The sequence below is a fragment of the Urocampus carinirostris genome, chromosome 2 (genome assembly GCF_059441175.1).
Source record: "Urocampus carinirostris isolate Australia breed hairy pipefish chromosome 2, RoL_Ucar_1.0, whole genome shotgun sequence".
Lineage (NCBI taxonomy): Eukaryota > Metazoa > Chordata > Actinopteri > Syngnathiformes > Syngnathidae > Urocampus > Urocampus carinirostris.
In genome coordinates this window covers 11,455,719-11,476,804 of record NC_142350.1, presented here as the reverse complement: position 1 = coordinate 11,476,804, position 21,086 = coordinate 11,455,719, and the positions used below count along the sequence as shown (strand labels likewise).

The 21,086-nt window shown below is 39.1% G+C and overlaps 2 protein-coding genes across 2 annotated transcripts in view; one reads left to right on the top strand and one right to left on the bottom strand.

The window, feature by feature from the left end:
• nedd9 (neural precursor cell expressed, developmentally down-regulated 9) overlaps positions 1-6,396 on the top strand; it is a 45,282-nt gene extending 38,886 nt beyond the window's left edge. Inside the window, exons 6-7 of the mRNA XM_088328919.1 lie at positions 1,315-1,404; positions 5,601-6,396. Coding sequence (XP_088185045.1) covers positions 1,315-1,404; positions 5,601-6,143 — 633 coding nt within the window. The 3' untranslated portion in view covers positions 6,144-6,396. The remainder of the gene's footprint in view (positions 1-1,314; positions 1,405-5,600) is intronic.
• A 7,880-nt stretch (positions 6,397-14,276) lies between these two features.
• smim13 (small integral membrane protein 13) lies at positions 14,277-18,513 on the bottom strand. Its single transcript, XM_088328918.1, has 3 exons — positions 18,299-18,513; positions 18,057-18,171; positions 14,277-14,904 (listed from the first exon to the last, which is right to left on the bottom strand). Exons 2-3 carry the CDS (start codon positions 18,130-18,132, stop codon positions 14,720-14,722), a joined length of 261 nt encoding a protein of 86 aa, XP_088185044.1. The 5' UTR covers positions 18,133-18,171; positions 18,299-18,513; the 3' UTR covers positions 14,277-14,719.
• Between the last annotated feature and the right edge of the window lie 2,573 nt (positions 18,514-21,086).

Sequence of the window (21,086 nt, the reverse complement as noted above, 5' to 3'; positions counted from 1 at the left end):
AACACTATAAGCCAAGACACCAAACCTGCGGTCTACTACTGCTTACCATCACTCAGGTAGACATCACAGACCACTCCAACAGGCCCCGCCACTTAAAGGTATTCCCAAATTCTTAAATGTGCCAATTGTGAGGAAATAGTACATCTTGCTTTTTCATAAGATGTATCTATATATTATCCAATTATTTTCTGAGAGAATGCATTTTGAAGACAGCATGTCTTGACTTTGTCATCCTGAGCTGTGACGTCATCGGAGGAACACCAACACCGTTGCATGCGAGTCTCCATATTGCTTTACGTGTTAAGAGAAATCTAGGAAGTTTTTGTGTGGAATGCCTAGGCGTTGTGTCACAGGTAAATTCAGGAATGGTACAACAAAGGGTGAGCAGCCAAAAAGGGGCTAGCCTGCCAAAAAAAGAAAACACAAAAAGCTGCCAATGGGCGGCTACCAGGGACAGATCAATGAAAGGCCACTGTACCTTCCGCGTAAAAGCCTGAGGCTGGCCGACCCAAAAACATGCAACCAGACTAACAGGGAACCAACAAAAAGCGTCAACAGCTATGGCGAGAAACGCCAAGCCAGCCAGGAATAAACAAACAGAGAAACACGTAAAAACAGGTGCCAACGCCAGGCTAACCGAGTACCAACAATGAAAAACAGCAAAGCTTTCCAGGAAATAACCTACAGATAAGGCAAAACCGGCACGAACGAAAGGCAAGCCAAACAACACCCGGTGGTCAGCCAACGAGCGCCATTCGGGATAAAACAAAACAGGAAAACCCTCAGTAGCCCTGACACTAACATATGTAAGCCCGACAAAATTAAACAGTAAAATGCATCAAAAAACACCTACTTCCAAGCAGATATTAGCAGTATGGAATCGTTTTGCATTGCAATCACTGTTTTAGAGCTGGCCTCACATGTGTTAATGGGATTCGCCATTTTGAAAGTGTTGTGTTCCTTCAGTGAAGTCACATTTTAGAGGAAACAAACCAATTTAGGGGGGAACACTACAGGTTCTGTGCACAATGCAAAAAAATGTGTTTGGGAATACCTTTAAGTAACACACAAACACAATAAGCGTACACACACAGAACCTGCTGTCTGCCTCAGCTCACAATCAGTCAGTGGTCAGAGACCACTCCGACAGGAAAATGTCTAAACGTTTTTATCTTGGACTAATACTGTGTTGCGTGATCATCTGAAAGGTATACACTGTATATATCTTATTTATATAAATAATTTAACAATAAAAAAGCATTTTAATTAAGTCTTTAGTCTCTATTTAATGAAATGCTAATCGTTTCCCTCCAGGGTAAAGAAGATTTTGAACGTCAGCAGAAAGAGCTGCTAGAAAAAGAAAACATCATCAAGCAGAATCAAGCACACTTGGGACAGGAGCAGGTAAGCTTAAAATTCTTTGGAAAATAATTCTGATAAGTAGCGATATCGAGTCATATTTTGCTGGATTGCGTATCGCAATAGAAAACGAGTGCTAAAAAGCACAAGGAAGTATACAAACTGCGGCGATTTCAAATGACCAAACACCAACACACTTTGCTTCTAATATTTTTACTGAGCGTTGTGCTAGGTTTTTGGGTAACAGCAAGATGGCCTATAATAACGTCAGCTCCCCCTAGTTGATGCTCATCTCAAGTTTATACCGATTCCTCGACCTACGAGTACGTATTTTGAAAGAATGAACGTTTATATAATAGTTCAAGTATGTTTTTCTCATCGTTCAAATTATTATTTATTTATTCATTCATTTATGTATTTATTTTTTACAAACTATGTTTTTTTAACAACTGGGAGGCACTAATTAAGCCACACTGTCCCTTTAAGGCACAGTTAACAATACCGTTATTAGCATCTTTGCTTAAAATTTATCAGTCTTGAAATATTACGTTTTAAAATGAATGCTATCTACAGTTGGAGTTAATCTGTAATGGAAAAGATCATTATAAGATTGACACGCTCAGAAATGATTTAACTTCAAACCCGAAAAAAAATGACCTACCTTTATAATTGAGTAAACACTTAAAATAAAGAGAGAAAACATCAATGGATTTTAAACCTGCAAGGAGAACAGAAGAAGACCCTAACCTCAAATAGGAAATTCCAACATGTTCTAAGAGCCTTCCCCCTGAGCCCTTTCTTCTATTAAATCTCTTTTGTTACAATGGCAGATCCGCCCCAAAACCGTGTGGGAATCAAAGAACATATTATTGGCAGAGAGTGACAATGGTGTATACCAGGAAAAGGCAAACTATGGCCTGGGGGGCACATACAGCCCAATCGTCGTTTGAATCGGGCCCACCAAACTAAAATGGTAAAAATATAATGCTGAAATATACGTTAAAAAAAATACTACGATTAAAGAAGTGTTGTTGTTTTGGTGCCACTTTTATCCAAGTGTCCCTTTGCCGGCCCCCTACACTTGCCAATGTGCTCTTGATCCACATTTAAATAGCTGGCTACATTTTTCTCTACTTGCCTTTTTTTTCCAATTTTATTATTGTATTTATTAAGATATGTATTATCTGTCATGCAATAAAATCACATTTAGTGCTTAAAAGGGAGCTATTATATTATTTTGATTCAACTACTTTTAAAGTTTATTTTTCAATGAGTGCACTGCAGGAAAGAGGTCTAAATCTAGTGGAAGCTAGAGCTCTTGTTGGTGATAGGAAAGAGTGGAGAGGTGTTGTAAAAGGATAGTGGGATGTTTGGACGCGTTCTAAGGAATGGGCAGGGCACTTGTATAATGCGGCAGGGGTAAACCAGTGAAAGCGGTCGGGCCCTGCTGTTGAACAGAAGAGTGTGCTGTGTCACCCTGAACCGAGTGACACGGCCACTTTCTTGTGTCCTGTTTTCATCTGGAGGGACGAGGTGCTTAACTTGTTTGGGTGTTTGGGCATTTGGGCATTTGGGTTGGCCATGGTCCAAAAATATTTGTGTGTGTTTTTAGCTCCTTTTTCCCTTTTTTATTTCTCTTTGTTTTTGTGTATGTATCTTGCTGTCGGTAACTCCTCTCGAGGGATGTGTCCAGGGTAGCTAGATATCTAGATAGATATCTACATAGATAGCTAGATAGCTAGAAAGATAGATAGATAGATAGATAGATAGATAGATAGATAGATAGATAGATAGATAGATAGATAGATAGATAGATAGATAGATAGATAGATAGATAGATAGATAGATAGATAGATAGATAGATAGAATTTTTCAATGACAAGGTGTAATTTTTAATTTCGAATAGTTCGAAATCTCATCTCATCTCATTAGCTGCACTACTTATCCTCAGTAGGATCGCGGGGGTGCTGCAGCCCATCCCAGCAATCATCGGGCAGTGGGCAGGGGACACCCTGAACTGGTTGCCAGCCAATCGCAGGGCACACAGGGACAGACAACTCGCTCGCCCATTCACACCTAGGGACAATTTGGACCGGCCAATCCACCTGAAATGCATGTCTTTGGAATGTGGGAGGAAACCGGAGTCTCATCTCATCTCATCAGCTGTACCGCTTATCCTCATTAGGGTCGCGGGGGGGCTGGAGCCCATCCCAGCCATCTCCGGGCAGTGGGCAGGGGACACCCTAAACTGGTTGCCAGCCAATCGCAGGGCACACAGGGACAGACAACTCATTCGCTCATTCACACAATTTGGACCGGCCAATTCACCTGAAATGCATGTTTTTGGAACGTGGGAGGAAACCGGAGTGCCCGGAGGAAACCCACGGAAGCACGGGGAGAACATACAAACTCCGCACAGTAAGTCCGGTAGCTGGATTTGAACCCACAGGAGGTTCCCAAGACCTTTGAACTGTGACGCACACGCGCTAACCACTGCGCCGCCGTGCTACCCTAGTCCAAAATCAATTACATAAAATGGTCCATTTCTAAACAATAAATGTAAATGGTCATTAATAAAGCTCTTTTCAAGTCACTGAAGACATCACAAAGAGATTTAGAATGTGCTCCACGCTAAAACACTGATAGCAAGGCGACCACCTGCATATCGGAGGACACTTTGACATTTAACGGGAATTGAACCTGTGACCTCTTGGCCCCAAGACAAGCACTCTATTTCCTGAGCTTTTTAACTTGTGCATATAAGTGCAAGCAAGAACAATTAGATAGGCTCATGTAACATATCCGAGTCAATACTCAGTATTGGCATAAGCGTACAATTAAATGTATCAATCAGCCATTTTTCTTTCTTGTCTTGCCCCCATCCATTTTTTTTTTACCCAATGCAACCGGCGAAAAATCTTGCCCACGCCTGATGTAGACCAGTGTTTCTCAATCGGTGTGCCCCGCGACACACTTGGAAAAAACAGAGCGTGTTCAGATTGTTTGTCTTTTAAAAAATAGTTTCTGGCTGTCATGACCAGAGAAACACTTTAAAATGTGACAACGAATTGGACGCAGGTCAATTACCGTATTTTATCGTGGTAATTAAAAACCACCAATGTGTCGCGAGACCTCGTCTAGTGTGCCCCATGAAATATGCCAATATTATCTTTGCAAAAAAAGCATGCCATTGTTCAGTATCTTTGCTTTTTCTTCCAGTGGTCAGCCAAATAATTACCTTCATCTGTATCATTGTGGCAGCAGATTGCTATTTTTACTTTTTATATAATAATTAGGGCAGCACGGCGCCACAGTGGTTAGCGCGTGTGCGGCACAGTTCTGTGGTCATGAGATCGAACCTTCCTGTGTGGAGTTTGCATGTTCTCCCTGTTCTTGCGTGGGTTTCCTCCGGGCACTCCGGTTTGCTCCCACATTCCAAAAACATCCATGTCATGTTAATTGGCTGGTCCAAATTGTCCCCTAGTTGTGAATGAGCAAGCCCTGCGACAGTTCAGGATGTCCCCTGCCCATTGCCTGAAGATAGCTGGGATGGGCTCCAGCACCCCCGCGACCTTACTGAGGATAAGCGGCGCAGATAATGGATGGATGGATGTATTAATTATCTGCTCATGAAGTAGTACAGGGAAATGTTTTCATCAACTTATTTTGTAGATGAAGCTGTCAAAGATTGCACTGTAGAGGAAATCATTAAATTACCAGTAATCAAATCAAGTCAAGATCTTGCTCATAATTCCACTCATTTGGATTAATATTTTCTTATTTAAAAAAAAAAAGGTGGCATGATAAAATCTTTTTTCTCTACTAGCAGATCATTTTCCTCATTTTAAGTGTTTTTTTTCTAGAAAAAGAAGACCAAATGTATTAAAGATTTAAAAAAACAGGTTAGAAATATAGTAAAATCCAAAATTACAGTAAAAGTATTAACCAAAATAAATAACCTGTATTACCTCCAGATCCACAGTGACCAAAAAAGATCATTTCAAGAGCAAGAAACTGGTGTGTGGAATTCATTTCCTAACATTTTTGACAGAGAATGCGCCTCAACTAAAAAAAGTGTGCCCTGACTCCAGAAAGGTTGAAAAACATTGACGTAGACAATACTAAATAGTGAAAACAAGGAACGACAGTGAAGGATAAGAGCCAAAATAGCAAACTGTCTTTTCTGGAGGTGTCCAATATTAAAAACGGCATAAACTTATCGGTTGCTCATGTGATTCCAGATCAACCAGTTCAAGAAACTGGAACAGGAAGTGATCAAACCGGTGGAGAACGACATCTCGCAATGGGCACCGCATCAGCACCCGGGTCGGATGGTCGCTCCCCACCCGGACACGACGCCTTCACCGGCGAGCCGCGGCTGCGCCCGGGACCGCCAACTTTTGGGCTTCTACTCCGAGCAATGCGAGCAGCATTTCGCCACGCTGCTGAGCGCCGTAGACGCCTTTTTTGGCTGCGTGAGCGGCGGGCAACCCCCGCGCATCTTCGTGGCGCACAGCAAGTTCGTCATCCTGAGCGCTCACAAGCTCGTCTTCATCGGCGACACGCTGTCCCGGCAGGCCGCCGCCCCCGAAGTGGCCAACCGGGTGATGAACTCCAGTAACGTGCTTTGCGATTTGCTGAAGACGGTCGTGGGCGCCACCAAGACGGCGGCTCTCAACTACCCCAACACGGCCGCCATCCAAGAGATGGTAGACAGGGTGACGGAGCTCTCTCATCACGCGCAGCACTTCAAAGAACAGTTGCTGCAAATGGCAAAATGGTGAAGAAGAAATGGATCGTTGTGTAAATATTTTTGCTCTAGATGGTTTTCTGTGGATGATTTTCTTAACATTCCGGTCTTATATCATGAAGCACCTTATGTTGGATTCACCCGTAGTGTGTTGTTGACGTGTCGTACTGCTGGAAGTGTGACAGTAGATCCCGAACGGTGTAAATACCCGTGTGTGGGTGCGTGTGTTATTGTGGAAAGTGTGTGTGGGGGGGTTCTCCACAGTAAAGACTTGTTCATAACCGTGAGACTGCGTCCTTTCATTTCTTTTGTTCAAACAATTATCGTATTTTCCGCTCCATGCGATTTTAAGGCACACCCCCCTAAAATAGTCTTTTGTGATATATTTTTTCACATAAAAGGTATGCACGGAATTAAAACTACTGTAAGAACTTGTGTGGCATAAAAATGTTAAAATATAAAATTCGTTAAATAGAACATAAAGGCGGCAGCACGGCGGCGCAGTGGTTAGCGCGTGTGCGGCACAGTTCTAAGGTGTGGGTTCAAATCCAGTTACCGGACTTACTGTGCAGAGTTTGTATGTTCTCGCCGTGCTTGCGTGGGTTTCCTCCGGGCACTCCGGTTTCCTCCCACATTCCAAAGACATGCATTTCAGGTGGATTGGCCGGTCCAAATTGTCCCTAGGTGTGAATGAGCGAATGAGTTGTCTGTCCCTGTGTGCCCTGCGATTGGCTGGCAACCAGTTCAGGGTGTCCCCTGCCCACTGCCCGATGATTGCTGGGATGGGCTGCAGCACCCCCGCGACCCTACTGAAGATAAGCGGTGCAGCTAATGAGATGAGATGAGAACATAAACAGTCATGATATCTGGTTTCACCACTAAAATGAATTTTTGCAACAAAAATTAAGATGTTAACCACAAAGAGGATGCTTGAAGACCACTTTGCTTCTCAAAGACAGAACAGTTGTATAATTCAATTAAAACTATACATTTCCAATTTTACCCATATCTATTTTTCCAGTATAAAAGAGGCACTTTTTAATTGCTGGCAAAATACGGCACTTTTCCAGCAAAATCGCCCGGTAAGCTCTGTTTTGAAATGAAACTGCACCCTCCTGTTAAGTAAAGATGAAATTGCAGTGCCCCAGAGTTAAAGGGACACTGTGGATTAATTAGCGCCTTCTAGCAGTAACAAAAAACAACCTAATTCGTTTGAAAAAATAATGGTGATTTGATTAATAAGCAAAATCACATGAATATCATATAAACATGCATTTTAAAAATTAACCATAGGTCAATAATTTAGCATATATTTTATATAACATGAGCTACAGGTACCCAAAAACCTCAAAAAGGCTGAGCAGAAAAAATTAAATGGTGCATTTTGGTCACTTCGAGTCTCCATAGTTTTCTTTCTTCCTTGTGCTTTTTAAACTATTGTATTTGGATTCAATACAGTCAATCATACAGTGACATCTAGTGGTCAATGAATAAACACTGTCCATTGAAGCTTGAAAATGTCACAACCTAAAAAAATGGAAAAAAGTTACACAGTGATTGGATGTTTCCTAAATCCTTGGGGCCTAGGTTTTCATATTTAGTTGAAAATCGCTCATCGAAATGAATGAAAGCAGGGTCTAAAATATGAAAATTTTGGGATAATATTTCATTTTACTATTTTCAATAGTTCCTTTGATGTAAAGGAGGTCGAAAAAAATAATTTCACGTGTGACGTCATCACACATAAATAATACACTGTTACGTCCCATTTCTAATTTTAATATTCATATTTTAACCATTTATAGAATTTTGAAGACGTTATAAAGAGCAACGACAAGTTACTAAATATAAATCAAATGGGTATTTTCCTTTTTAAACTATATTTTTACTTCTGTATTCTTTTCATTTGAATGTTATAATTTTCATGTTGTTTTACTATATTTGTAATGTTCTGTTAAAAACGTTTGTCTTTTTAAATCTGAAATGTGCTATTATAAGTAGATTTTAACCCTAGTTCTCATAATTACAACTTTTATAACTACTTAAAGTTAGGGCAGCACGGCGGGGCAGTGGTTAGCGCTTGTGCGGCACAGTTCATGTCATGGGAACCTCCTTCGTGGGTTCAAATCCAGCTCCAGACTTCCTGTGCGGAGTTTGTATGTTCTCCCCATGCTTGCGGCACTCCGGTTTACTCCCACGTTCCAAAAACATGCATTTCAGGTGAATTGGCCGGTCCAAATTGTCCCTAGGTTTGAATGAGCAAGTGAGTTGTCTGTCCCCGTGTGCCCTGCGATTGGCTGGCAACCGGTTCAGGGTGTCCCCTGCCCACTGCCCAGAGATGGCTGGGATGGGCTCCAGCCCCCCCGCGACCCTAATGAGGATAAGCGGTACGGCTAATGAGATGAGATGAGACAACAAAGTTATTTTATAAACTTTGTGCACCGGGGTAGCAGAGAACATTTCTGTCACGACCAAAACAGAATTAGGACCCAGATGCGTAACATTAACCATAGGTTTATTGAGATAAAGAGGAAAGGCAGCACCCGCGATCCAGTGCTCGCTAGATCCGGGAAGAAAGTCGCTCTCAGAATCGGAGCGCGTTCCGAATGCAGAAGTGGATCTTCCGGAGCGGGAGATTATGGTTTCGAGGACGGAAAACTGGGACAGAGGAGCAAAACGTGGTCAGGACCAAAAACGGGTCGTAAGCCGGAACAAGAGCAAAACGTCGTCGGGGTCAAAAAACAGGTCGTAGCCGGAGACTAACGGGGAAATCGGGAACGGACCGATGGAAAACAAGTGCAAAAAGCTGGACCGACGGGAGTCAGAGTCAATGTGCTTGCCTTGTAGAAACAAAGGTTCGCTGACGGACTGACAACAGGCAAGCGAAAGGACTGAGCTTAAATAGGACGGGGAACCAATCAGGAAGCCTGCAGCGGCTGGCGCCAAACGAGCGGGCACAGGTGAAGTTAATCAGTCATCATGACAATTTCATTGGCATTTTTATGTTAATGACATAAAGACAATCTTGATTCTTGGAAACAACATTGTAATAACAAGTTTCAGAAAGTGGTTTTGTCAAATTTTCATCACCATCAGACATAAAAAAGCAACTATGCTTCGGTTCTTAAAATAGCCGCTTATTTTTAACCATGGTGACACATATTTTCTCTCAAAATGGGGGTGCACTGCATTTCACTGCAAGCTGGCAGATTTGAAATGAATCCCGGGTGAGATGAGGACATCGAGTAGTTTTTGTGTACGGCCTCTGACCCATTTTCCTCTTAAAATGTCATCTTAAATTTCTCCATTACAAATTGCAAAAGTGTGCACCGCCTCCCCACACCTCAAGCCTAAAATCTCATTAAAGCTCTTTTCAGCTGGCACAGGCAAGCAATTTGTTTTCTTCTGTTTTTTTCTTTTTATTATCCTTCGCATTCCTGTAGGCGCTCTCCGGGGAGACGGGGAGGAAAAGGAATTTGCAAACGCAATCGCTTTTTAAAAGTCAAGCCTAAAAACTAATAAGAAGATGCTAGCTTAATTCGGAGACGACATGAGTGATGGCTGTGGTGGGGTCGTCAATGAATACACGTCACCTTTATTTTCCATTATTCATTTATTTATTGGGATAAAACCACGACTGTTACGTTGATGAAATATTAAAGTATTTTACAGTAATTTGGTCGTAAAACGTCAAGGAATAACTAAAAAATAAGACAAGAAAATCACTACATAATGACATGGACCTTCAGGAAGTTTTTTTGCAATATATCTTTAAATACACATAATATCTATTATTCTATGAACTGTATTTATTTAGATTTTAATGAACTAATTAAAACCTGTAAGAATAACTTTAAAGTGTAAAAAACAAACACGACAAAACTAAATAGACAACCAGACAGGCAGGCACACAATCAAATAGAAGCAGAGAGCTGATAGGTTGGCAAACAGGAACTCGAACCAGCATTTGTTAACATTTCTTTTATAGTGTATAATTTTTGTTTTCATAGTTGAAATGCATTCGCTTTATTATTTATTTGTTATATGAATCTGTTAGTTTGTTTTTATTTTCATTTTTTCTAAAACGTAGCCCGGATGCTAAAAACATAGCATTCGCCCCTGTGGGATCATGTTACCATTGCGCTGGAAGAAATCTACAAACATGTGGCATTATGGGAAATATATCGTGTCTTTGATAGGGTCGGTCAATGCTTTGCTAAAATATTGCTTAAATACATTTTTGAATCAATTAATTTCTTATTTGAATTTCAATATGTTAGTTTTTAAATCGTTTTTGCACATCATCCTGTTTTTAATTCGTCTTTTAATATAAGCCAAACAACAGAAAAACGTGACTTTGCTACCAATACGCACGTGTAAATCTAGAAACGTCTTGCGTTGTGGGAGATACGTAAATTTTTTTAAGCGTCGAGCTTACTTGTAGTTTTAGCAATTTCACGCTTCTGCAAAACGTAGTTTAAATACCTTTTTGAATCAGTTAACCTTATATGTTGTTTTAATTTGAATTTGTTAGTTTTAAATGTTTTTTTTTCCCGCAGAATTACTTTATATTGTTTCCTTTTAATATAAGCCAAACAACAGACAAAACTTAATTATGCCAACAATGTACATGCATTAATCTAGAAATATGTTGCATTGTGGGAAACTTGCAAAGTTTTTAGCATTTAGCTTCTTGATTTTGCAATTCCACACTTCATTAAATTTAAATACATTTCTTATCGATTGCTTTTGTTTATTTTAATTTAAATCTAAAGTTTTGATATTGTGCAGCATTGTTTCGTGATTAAATCTTAATATGAGGCGAAACTAATATGACAAGGCTAATAATGCTCATGATGCATCAAGAAATGTGTTGCATTGTGGGAATTATGTTTTTTTTTTTTTGCAATTAGCATAATTGTTGGCATGGTTCCAACAAACAACACTTATGCGAGTCCAAACTTCTGTAAAGTGCCGTTTTCGTAACTTTATTTGTTTTATTTTGTTAGCAGAACAAATCCAGGGGTAATCTTACAACAAAGTAAACAAAAAACACCTTTCTAAATTGGCTGTTTTTAGTCAGTGGTCTATTTATTGACCAAGGGACAAGCGCCACTCGGTCATGTCACTAAATCAATGGAGTTATTTTAATCCTAGCTGCTTGGAATCAATGGACGCCAGCTTGTGTGTAATTTGGTGTTTTTCTGTCACCAAGAGCGACAGACCAAAACAGCTCTGAACCTGACTCGCTGCAAAAACAAATCGTCTGTGGTTGCATTTCGCTCGATCCCAATTACAGGTTGGCAGCTACGAGGAACTTTTGACACATTCGAGAGATCGCAAACAGGTGTTGGGCTGCAGGCACGGAAATAAAAGTAGCAGCTGCTCACCTTGCTTGCAAAGTGACAGTGAAATGGAGTGGCGAAGGGTCGCGCACAAGATGCAGAAAAAAACGACTGGAAAGTCCTTGTCATTTCCGTGGTTTACCAAATTCGTTTCCTGTTAAGTATTTGCAGAATCTGAAATTACAGCTTCTCAAAGAAAAAAAGGGGTGGGGGCAGCTTCAGGGCCTGGAAGCCAAATTTAAAGGTGATTGGAAAAAAACAGAGGGTGTTCAGATTGTTTGTCTTTTAAAAAATAGTTTCTGGCTGTCATGACCAGAGAAACACTTTAAAATGTGACAACGAATTGGATGCAGGTCAATTACCGTATTTTATCGTGTGGATTTCCCTCAGTTGAATTAACAGATCGTATTTGTATTACAGTAGTATTACTGCACTTGGGTCAAACTTGAAAGACATGGACAAGAATCTCCCAATGAGGAATACTTGTGCATTGCTGTTACTTAGTGGTTAGTAAGTGAAACGCAGCTGAAAGGACCTAAAAAAATAATGACACGTTTATTTCAAAGTAGTTTTCAGGACAGTCGAAGTCGCGGTACACGGAATAATAAGTTAGTAATAATGATAATAATATTTTCTCAATGTAGTCTGAGAATACATCAGGTATCTGAAGACGTTAAAGTTGAGTTACAGATTCATACCTGTCAACCTGTACGTTTTTGCCGTACAAAGTACGTTTATCATGCATTTTAAGACGTGTACGACGTACAAGGAAATCTGTACGGAAAAACGCAAATTTGTCAATTATGGGTACCATCCGGTATACACCGACTATCACGAAACGGCAAATCAATCAAGTCAAACGAGTTTGCCGCGGTAGCCTCTATCTCAGTATGGTTTTTTTTTTCCCCTTGCAAACGAAGCAAGCGGTTTTATGTAGTGTAAGGAAGTCTTTCTCTTTTTAGAGAACCGGCTTTTTCGGCTCAACTCATTAAAGAGAGCCGGCTCTCAAACGGCTCACTTGCTTTGATGCATTATATTACCAATGATTATGTTGTATAAAGAAGTTAAGAAAAAAAAGGAAGTATAAAAGGAGAAAATAAAAAGAGACAGGTTTGTGGTTATCACTTTAATCAGTACATTACCAACAATAATTTAACGCAAAAAATTAATTCATAATTTGAATAAGAAAATCTATTATTCTACTTAATTATATTTTCATGTATTTTTCCTTCTACAGTGAACGTCCAAGCTACTTCATTTTTTGACCTTTTTTATAATAAACCTCATTCTTGTCGAGCAACTCAGTATCCCACAACAAAATGTTAATTAACAATATATATGAAATAACGAAACACGTGTACAATACAACATGCTAAACTACATAAATCAACACGTTTGAAAAAAAATATGGTGTAGGATTATTTTGTAAGGGAAAATACGACAGTTTGTAACAGCATGGAGCCCTGGAGTTTGACAGGTATGCAGATTTAACTCGAGTCATATCATAGCCATTTTATCGCTCGAGTTGAACATTTGAATCGGTTTAAAGCTGTTTTACAAACTAAGTTGACTCGCTTGTTGGATTGCTGAAGTGAAATAGTTAAATCGGTTTAACTTATGCTGTGCGACTGGCTGGCAACCAGTAAAAGACCCTAATGAGAAAAAGCGGTACAGATAATGGATGGATGGGTTGAAGATACTTTAATCATTGTGTTGTCCTCATTTAAGGACCATTATTGTGCTTTTTTGTGCAGCTTACATTGGAAATGTGAATAAAAACAACATTGTTTTCTACTGTTGAGGCCAATCTAGAAAAAGTCATAACATCTAAAGTTAAATCAAATATAATTTAGGGGATTTTTTGGTTTGGTTTATTTTAACAAAACAGTAGCAAGTCATTTTAACTCGAGGACAACAGGAGGGTACGATCGTTAAATATATAAATCAGTTTAAAAGCTGATTAAACAATAAAGTTATCTTAACTGTTTTATGAACAATAAAAAAAAGGGTTGAAGAGTTAAATCGGTTAACTATTAGCTTGACGCTTAAAGATCTTTAACTATAACACTAACTCAGAGCTGTTTAGTTGCTTGAGATAAATAAAACGTTAAAATATAACTGCACTCTGGTCAAACTTACACTACAACGGGAATCGGCAACAAGCAGCACTGGAGCAACATGCGGCTCTTTGGCACATCCTTGTGGCTCCCTGGGGCTTTTTCAAAAATGTTCGATAATGGAAAATTATAGTCTCTGTAAGACAAACATGACACAAACATTTACGTTTTCCAATGATTTTAGATGTATAAAGTGTAAATCTGTATGTGATATATAATATATTAGTTTTCAAGCTGGTTCTCTTAACCACTAGGATCGTAGGGGCACCATTTCCTGTGGTGTCTCTTGGGCAAGTACAGCCTGGTGGCGCCTGTCCTTCTCCAGGCCAACATGTGTTTGCACTCGGTCTCAAATCAAGGACCTTTTTGTATGCAAGGCGAGTGACTGCACTACGGAAACCTTAAAATGTTGCGTTTTATTTTCAATATCGCTATTTCAACATTTTTGTGCAATGCTGCTATCTAGTGGTAAAGTAAGAAAGTTAAGCGCAGCTGAAAGGATGTAAAAGAACTTGTTTCTCCATCTATGTGGAACATTTGTCGGGCTGGTGAGGGTGCCACCAAGCTGTATTTGACTAAGACACAAGAGGGAAATGGTGCCCCTACGACCCTAGTGGTTCAAGGATCCAACCATTCACCTGTCTTGTCTAATGACGTTAACATCTACAGATCGTTGTCTGTTGTGCAAGAAATCATAAAAACAAATTCATTTCTAAGAGCTTTAATATATAAAACAAAATCATTGAAGACATTTGAGGAGGAAACAGGACTGAGCTCAACATGTTTGGTTTACGCCACTCAAGTGATAACAAGTAATGTGCGTGACTGTTATACATGATTAATCAGGAAAGGAAAATATCAACAAGGCCTTGCTAGGCGTTAATTTGGCCTTGTAAATGTCAGCATTTATCGTGTGTAGCAGCTTGGAAACCCTACAGAACAAACATGGAAAAGGCTCTTCAAGTGTTTTCTGGACGAAAGTTCTCTTTCACGTCATTTAAACGTCATAGTAAAAACGTTTTTTGCTAGCTAAGAAACATGGACGCCCCCCATATTTTTTCAACCTTAAAATGCATTAATGTCAAAAAACGGATGGCGACGTAGATGGCTTTCATATCTCCTCAGTCTTAAAATGTCCCAGTTGATTTTTAAGTGCTGCCCTCCTGGAAGGTGACTCTTTGGCGGGCGGTCCTGGGCCGGTTGCGGGCGTCGGAGGGGCGTTCGCTCTGGTTTTCAGACGGTGGCTTGTGCGCCCGAGGGGCGACCGCGTCCCCCACCAACTCGCGCAGGAACTTGAACTTTGACAGGAAGAGCTGCCACACCACATACCAACCTGAGGCAGACAAAGATTGGCCTTTAATAGCAATGAAAACATGTTTTGTTATATAGTTGAAGCTTTAACTCAGAGTTGACGTAAAAGCCGATTTAACTCGAGTTAACACTTGAGTTAAATACAGTAGACGCCAAGGATACAGAATCCCCCTTTACAATATTTTCACTCAGTGTGTGGAATGAAGTGATTTTTTTCATCCCCTCTTTAGAGAATTTTCCTCACTATACAACAACAACAAATGATTTTGCATTCAAAATCCTATAAAAATCTAACTTTGGAGTGATCATGTGTACGTAGTTACGTCTCTAAGATTCCTGTCTGCTATCGGTCAATGCCAAATAAAAAGCCCGTCTGCTATTGTTTTATGTCTCGGCATCATGAAAATGCCGAGCTGTTATTGGCTGAATTTCTACACTGCTTTTCCATCTTATCATTCAGTTTAGGACTTAGTTCTTAGTAGAGATGTCGGTGATGCTAAAGGAAGAAGTAAAACATGAAAACCATGACAGTGGAGCATGTGAATATCAAGAAATACAAAGAAAACACAAATTACTACCCACAATCTGCACGAACATAACCAATCAAAAATCAGGACTATTATTAAAAATAAAAAGGCAATTACGGCAAGGAAATACTCGAAAGGATGACAATCCACGCAAGAGGAATTTTTAAAAAACAGCTTTTAATTTAATCCGCAGTGTCGTCCTTACGCCACATCAGGGGTCTCTCAAGTGGTGCACTCAGGCACCAGGGTGCCCCCTAACATCAGCTGAAGTGCATGCAGACTTGTTCCAAAAAATAGCTCACCCGTGCTAAATTGTTGCAATTTTTTTTGTAAAAATATTTTTTTTTTAGTTAGTGGTTGACTGAGTCTATGTAACCCTACTTCCAATAATTAACCTGGTAATAACATGACAAGTTGATATTTTAGAAATGTTTTTTCACTGGGTGACGTTTACACCAATTTGTAACAAAAACCAAGTCTCAGCTTGAAAAAGGTTGGAGCCCCCTGCTCTACCATCCACCCACTAACTCCAATGTACCAGCTTAAGTCAAGTCGCATTATAGGTCAGGGGTCTCAAACCTTTTTCAATACAATAACTACTTTTTGTTACTAATTAGGGCTAACTGATATGTATTTCTAAAACTACAACTTACCATGTTTTACTATGTTGTTACGATATTATTACCAGGTTTATTGTTGAAAGTAGGGTTAAACAGACTCAGTAAACCACTAAACAAAAAAAACTTTGTACTAAAAGATAACAATGACCTTAACCTGGGGAGCTATTTTGAGAATAGTCTGCGGGGAACTTAGCTGTCCTTGTAATCGCATTGGAGACCGCTGCCAGAGGAAAATACAATTTCATTTTTTCTTTACTTGTATAATAATTTATAATGTTATTTAATCATGTGCATGCATATTACACCTAAGTAGCAATGTACTATTTTGTTAAGTTAATGTTTTTATCTGGGTTACCATACATAGGTTTCCAGGGTTGGGTAGGGTTACTTTAACTGGATTACTTTCAATTACTTTTGGATTACTCCAATACCAAATTTGCTAATAAAAGTCAAAAGAAACTAAATATGAATAAAATTATGACTCACAACACGTGGTAAGCTTTCTCTCCTGGCTTTGATTTATTTGATCTCCGGCAAAACTAACATAAAATGCGACAGAAACAAAATGAAAATAAATCCAAACAGCTTGCCAACATCATTTTTGCCGTTCCATGTATTCCGTTATATTGTGCAGGCTTGGGGAGTTTTTTAATTTTATTCATATTTAGTTTCTTTCGTCTTTTATTAGCATATTTGATATTGGAGTAATCCAAAAGTAATCCAGTTAAAGTAACCCTGTAGGTTTCTATCCTCTGTTATACGGCAGTTTTACTTTGCGGTCCCCCTCAGAACGGATTAAGATAGTATCCCGAGGGTCTACTGTTTATAAATCAGCTTAAATCATGGTTGAAGTGTAAAGTTGTTTTAACTTAGGTAAAGCTCTAGCTTTCGGCGACTTTAGATTATGAATCATAAGTGTTGCTCATATACATCAAAATGTTGTTTAAATAAGTGTGAGGTGCTCCAAGAGTCAATTAAAGGATCACTTTTTCGCTACGTGCAATACTCAAATCAAGTCATGTTTATTTGTAAAGCCCTTAATTACAAAAAGTCTCAAAGGGCTGCACAGACGACCATTACTGCATCCCCTGACCTGTAATCTACATCTGGGGAAAGGAAAAACTCAGAAACCCTATCTTGAGGAAATTCAAAGAGACTTGAGAATGGGCTAGAAAAATTGATTGGTCTCTCATTGCTTAGATCCTACCTCTCAGGTAGGATACATTGTGCTAAATATAGTGAATATAGTGATATGAGCTCTGAGCCTTTTAGTGTTACCTGTGGCGTTCAACAGGGCTCGGTACTTGTTCCCCTCTCTTTCAGTATCTATATGCTTCCGCTACGTCATATAATCCGCTAATATTATATTAGTTTCCATTTCCGCAAATGACACTCAATCAATGGAGGAACTGTTCTGTTAAATTTGGGAAATTAGGAGGCCAGCCTCACTGAGATAAGATGGATGGTACTTAATCCTTAAGTCTTAAGACTGAAATGATTGAAATGCTATTTTTTGGTCCAGCTCAACGTTGTGACTTGTTCTCAAACACCAATCTGAAGCCTGACAAATGCAATATCCCCCGGGGTGACTTGGTCAAAAATGTAGGTGTCGCAATTGAGACTTATCAGTCATTTTATATACACTTAAAGAGTATCACTACAATACAAATTACACTTTTGATAGATTATATGTCAACATATCTTCAGATAATATCAACGTCATTATAAAGAATTACAGCCATTTTTAATGTCGTTTTACACGACTTTGAAAATACCCAACGTGTCATTGCAAAGGTATTTTCACAAAACATTATTGTTTAAATGTATTAAGGGTTGTCATTTGTATAACACTAGGTCTGAAATTCTCAATTCTGGCAGCGGATTAAAAATAGACTTTCGAGCAACACTGAAAGACACTAAGAAAAAAAAATCTTAATCCTCCTTTCAAGTTGTCAAAATGTCCAAGGACGATGACACACGTTGTCCTTTAAGACAGTTATGGAAGAGGATCAAAAAAACAAACTTACCGCATAACATGAAGATAAGAACACAAAGCAGCGTGGCCACAATGACCAGCAACGTGAGACCGACACTTTGCCACATTTTAGCCAGACAATGTCGTCGACCGGGAAAGGGGAGACGCTTATTTCCCCGAGGCCACCATTACAAATAAGAAGATAAAAGCACAAAGCAACGTGTTAGCTCCTTCAGGCTCTTAGCTAAAAAGCGCAAAAGACGTAAACAAAACTGCGGCGCATAGCAAACTCACTGTAGCTTGCTAGCATGTGGCTAACTTCGGGAGCTTATTTGTAAATTCCAGCCGCTGTCACGCAACACTTTTTAGACAAAAAAGTAGCGAGTGAAATATATTTAACAATAAAACAGGCCCGGTATGTTTGGAAGTGCACATAACTGTTAAAACGTCTTCGTTTTCGAGCTCTTCTTGAGTTCAGTGTATGTTGAAACTGCGACTGCGCCAAATCGGACTGACTTCTGGGTGATGTAGTTATCCATTTCAGGTTAACTGACTAAAAAAAACACGACACGGTAAAACATACCTGTCTGTCGTCTACGTTTTTCCTTTATTTTATAGTTCTTTTAATTATCATTATTTCAAATAGTTTTAAAATCATTTCAAATTGCCACACGACAACGTTTGACAGATAAAAACACATTTTAAGATTTTTCTTGCTCATGCTACGTATTACTTAATTTACTGCAAGTGGGGAAAGAACTAAGACAAATGCTGAAAGAGTCGTTTTTTTAGTTTATTCTGTTAACAAAATAAACTTATTTACAAAATCATCCTTGTTTTGGTTCTACAGTCTGGGTTGCTGTGAGTAAAAGGGTGCCACGTTGTTTTTGTCAGTTTTATCATCGCTTGATAAGGGGAATTACAATTAGTAACATGGGCGGGGGTCAGTCGATTGAGATTGATAATAATGTAAATAGAAAACAGTCACGGAATGTTTATCCGTAGTATTTAATTCAATATTTTATGAATTCAAAACATTTTTACACATGCTTTTTAAACTGTTTTTGATGAACAAAGAAAGTGATGTTGAATTATAAAAAAAATATTCTCATACTAATTTATATTTTTTATTAACCCATCAGGAGAAATCTCCGTCCAAATGTACTTTTTATTGTTTTACGGTATTTTTTCATCAAATGAGGAAAACTAAAAGACGTAACAGGCGTTTCTATCAAATGGTAGATTATTTTTTCTCATTCTAAGAAATATTTAAAGAATTAAATGCTTAAAACAAGCAAAACTATCTACCGTGTGCTAGATAAGATATAGTTGCTTGCATACACATACACATACGCATATTTTACGGGGAACTAACACGTATAAGTTAGTTTGAAACTATAAAAAATGTTCTAAAGTTGTTTTTATTCCAATTATTTTAGTTTTAGCAGCGTACCGTAAAATTTTGTTCAGTACACAATTTAGCATAGTATAAAAAGTTTTTCCTTAACCGTCCAGTAGGTAGAGACATTAACCACTTTTTCGTTTTACCCTCAAAGCCACACAGTACTGTACTGTAGTCTACTTTGGTGTAATTCTTCTTATCCCATAGTAAGCATAAAAATACATCAGTGAAAAATAATGTTTGTAAAAAAAAATAGTATCACGTAAAACACCACAAGATGACCAGCCATCAAAGCTGGAGGAAAAAATGTTTCTTAAGTTTATTTTTTACCTCGATTTATAAATTCTCCAAAAGTCCAATCTTATTAATGCAGTAATTAGCACGATTGAACACCACAATGGCCCATTCATTCCGTCTGGCACAAGGAAGAGAATTGCACATTTGCATTTGCTCCAAGAACCTCCTCTGCACAGATTTTGCATATTGTTGAGCCGTGAAGACGGCCGGCCTAATTCCATCCAAATTATATCAGGGTGAAAGCCAGGTCAAGGCATTTGACTTAATTGTCAGGCGGTAAATGCTACGCCTCATTTTTTTGCACTCAATGTGTGTTTCAAAATATCCATACTAGAATAAGAATGCTTGGGAAAATGAAAACAGTAGACCCCCAGGATATGACGTGAGTCCGTTCTGAGGTGGGGATTGCAAAGTGAAGTTGGCTCCCATGCACGAGAGACAATGGAGTATGTCCGGAAAAATCTCAGGATGGTTTGAAGTTTCCGGTCAGCACTGGTCTCAATGTTATGCTAGCAACAAACCCGACATAGCCGAATACGGATTTGTTTTTTGGACCTTATTTGCGATTGATTTCAACTCTTCTGATGCCCACCGAAAGCCAGAAGGACTTATAAACGCACAAATGTTTTTTTCTTTTTTTTCTTTCAAAAACGGTCTGGCCACCACTGCTGTGTACCTAAATGTACAGCATCGGCTACTTGTAATTGAGTCCTGAGCTTCCATACGTTTCCCCAAAACTCAGAATTACGAAAACGGTGGGTCATCAATCATCGAAGAGACGACTTCATTGTTTAAAGTAGCTCTCGAGTGTATAGCTGACATTTTCAAAGCTCGGACTTGATAGCTAATTCCCACCGATGGGTATAGATATTTGCATACCTGTCAACCTCCACAGCTCCATGCCCGTACAAACTGACGTATTTTCCCGTACAAAATAATCTTACACCATTTTTTTTTCTTGGAATGATGCATGATGGGAAACCCTCAGGCGGCAGACGCATGTGCACAGTAGCATCAAACCGCTCGCTTTATTTGCAAAGAAAAAAAACGATACCGAGATAGAGGCTTCCGCGGCGAACTCCTTTGACTTGATTGATTTGCAGTTTCGTGATAGTCGGTGTTTACCGGATGGTAGCCATAATTGACAAATTTGCGTTTTTCCGTACAGATTTTCTTGTGCGTCGTACACGTCTTAAAATGCATAATAAATGTACTTTGTACGGCAAAAACGCACAGGTATACAGGTATGTATTTGACTCCTGATAACTTACCTGCAATATGCTTTAGTGTTGAATTTTGTGTTATGTTTTTGCTCTCTTTAAATTACACACATGGCTCTCGTTGCAGCTCGTTGACTTTTTCTTTAATAAAAGTATGGCATTG

What these genes read in the sequence shown, in the direction of transcription:
- smim13 (XM_088328918.1), bottom strand. Translation starts at nt 18,132, where the DNA reads ATGTGGCAAAGTGTCGGTCTCACGTTGCTGGTCATTGTGGCCACGCTG. An exon ending in TCTTATCTTCATGTTATGCG is followed by an intron (nt 14,905 to 18,056) that starts GTAAGTTTGTTT and finishes TGTCTGCCTCAG; the next exon opens with GTTGGTATGTGGTGTGGCAG.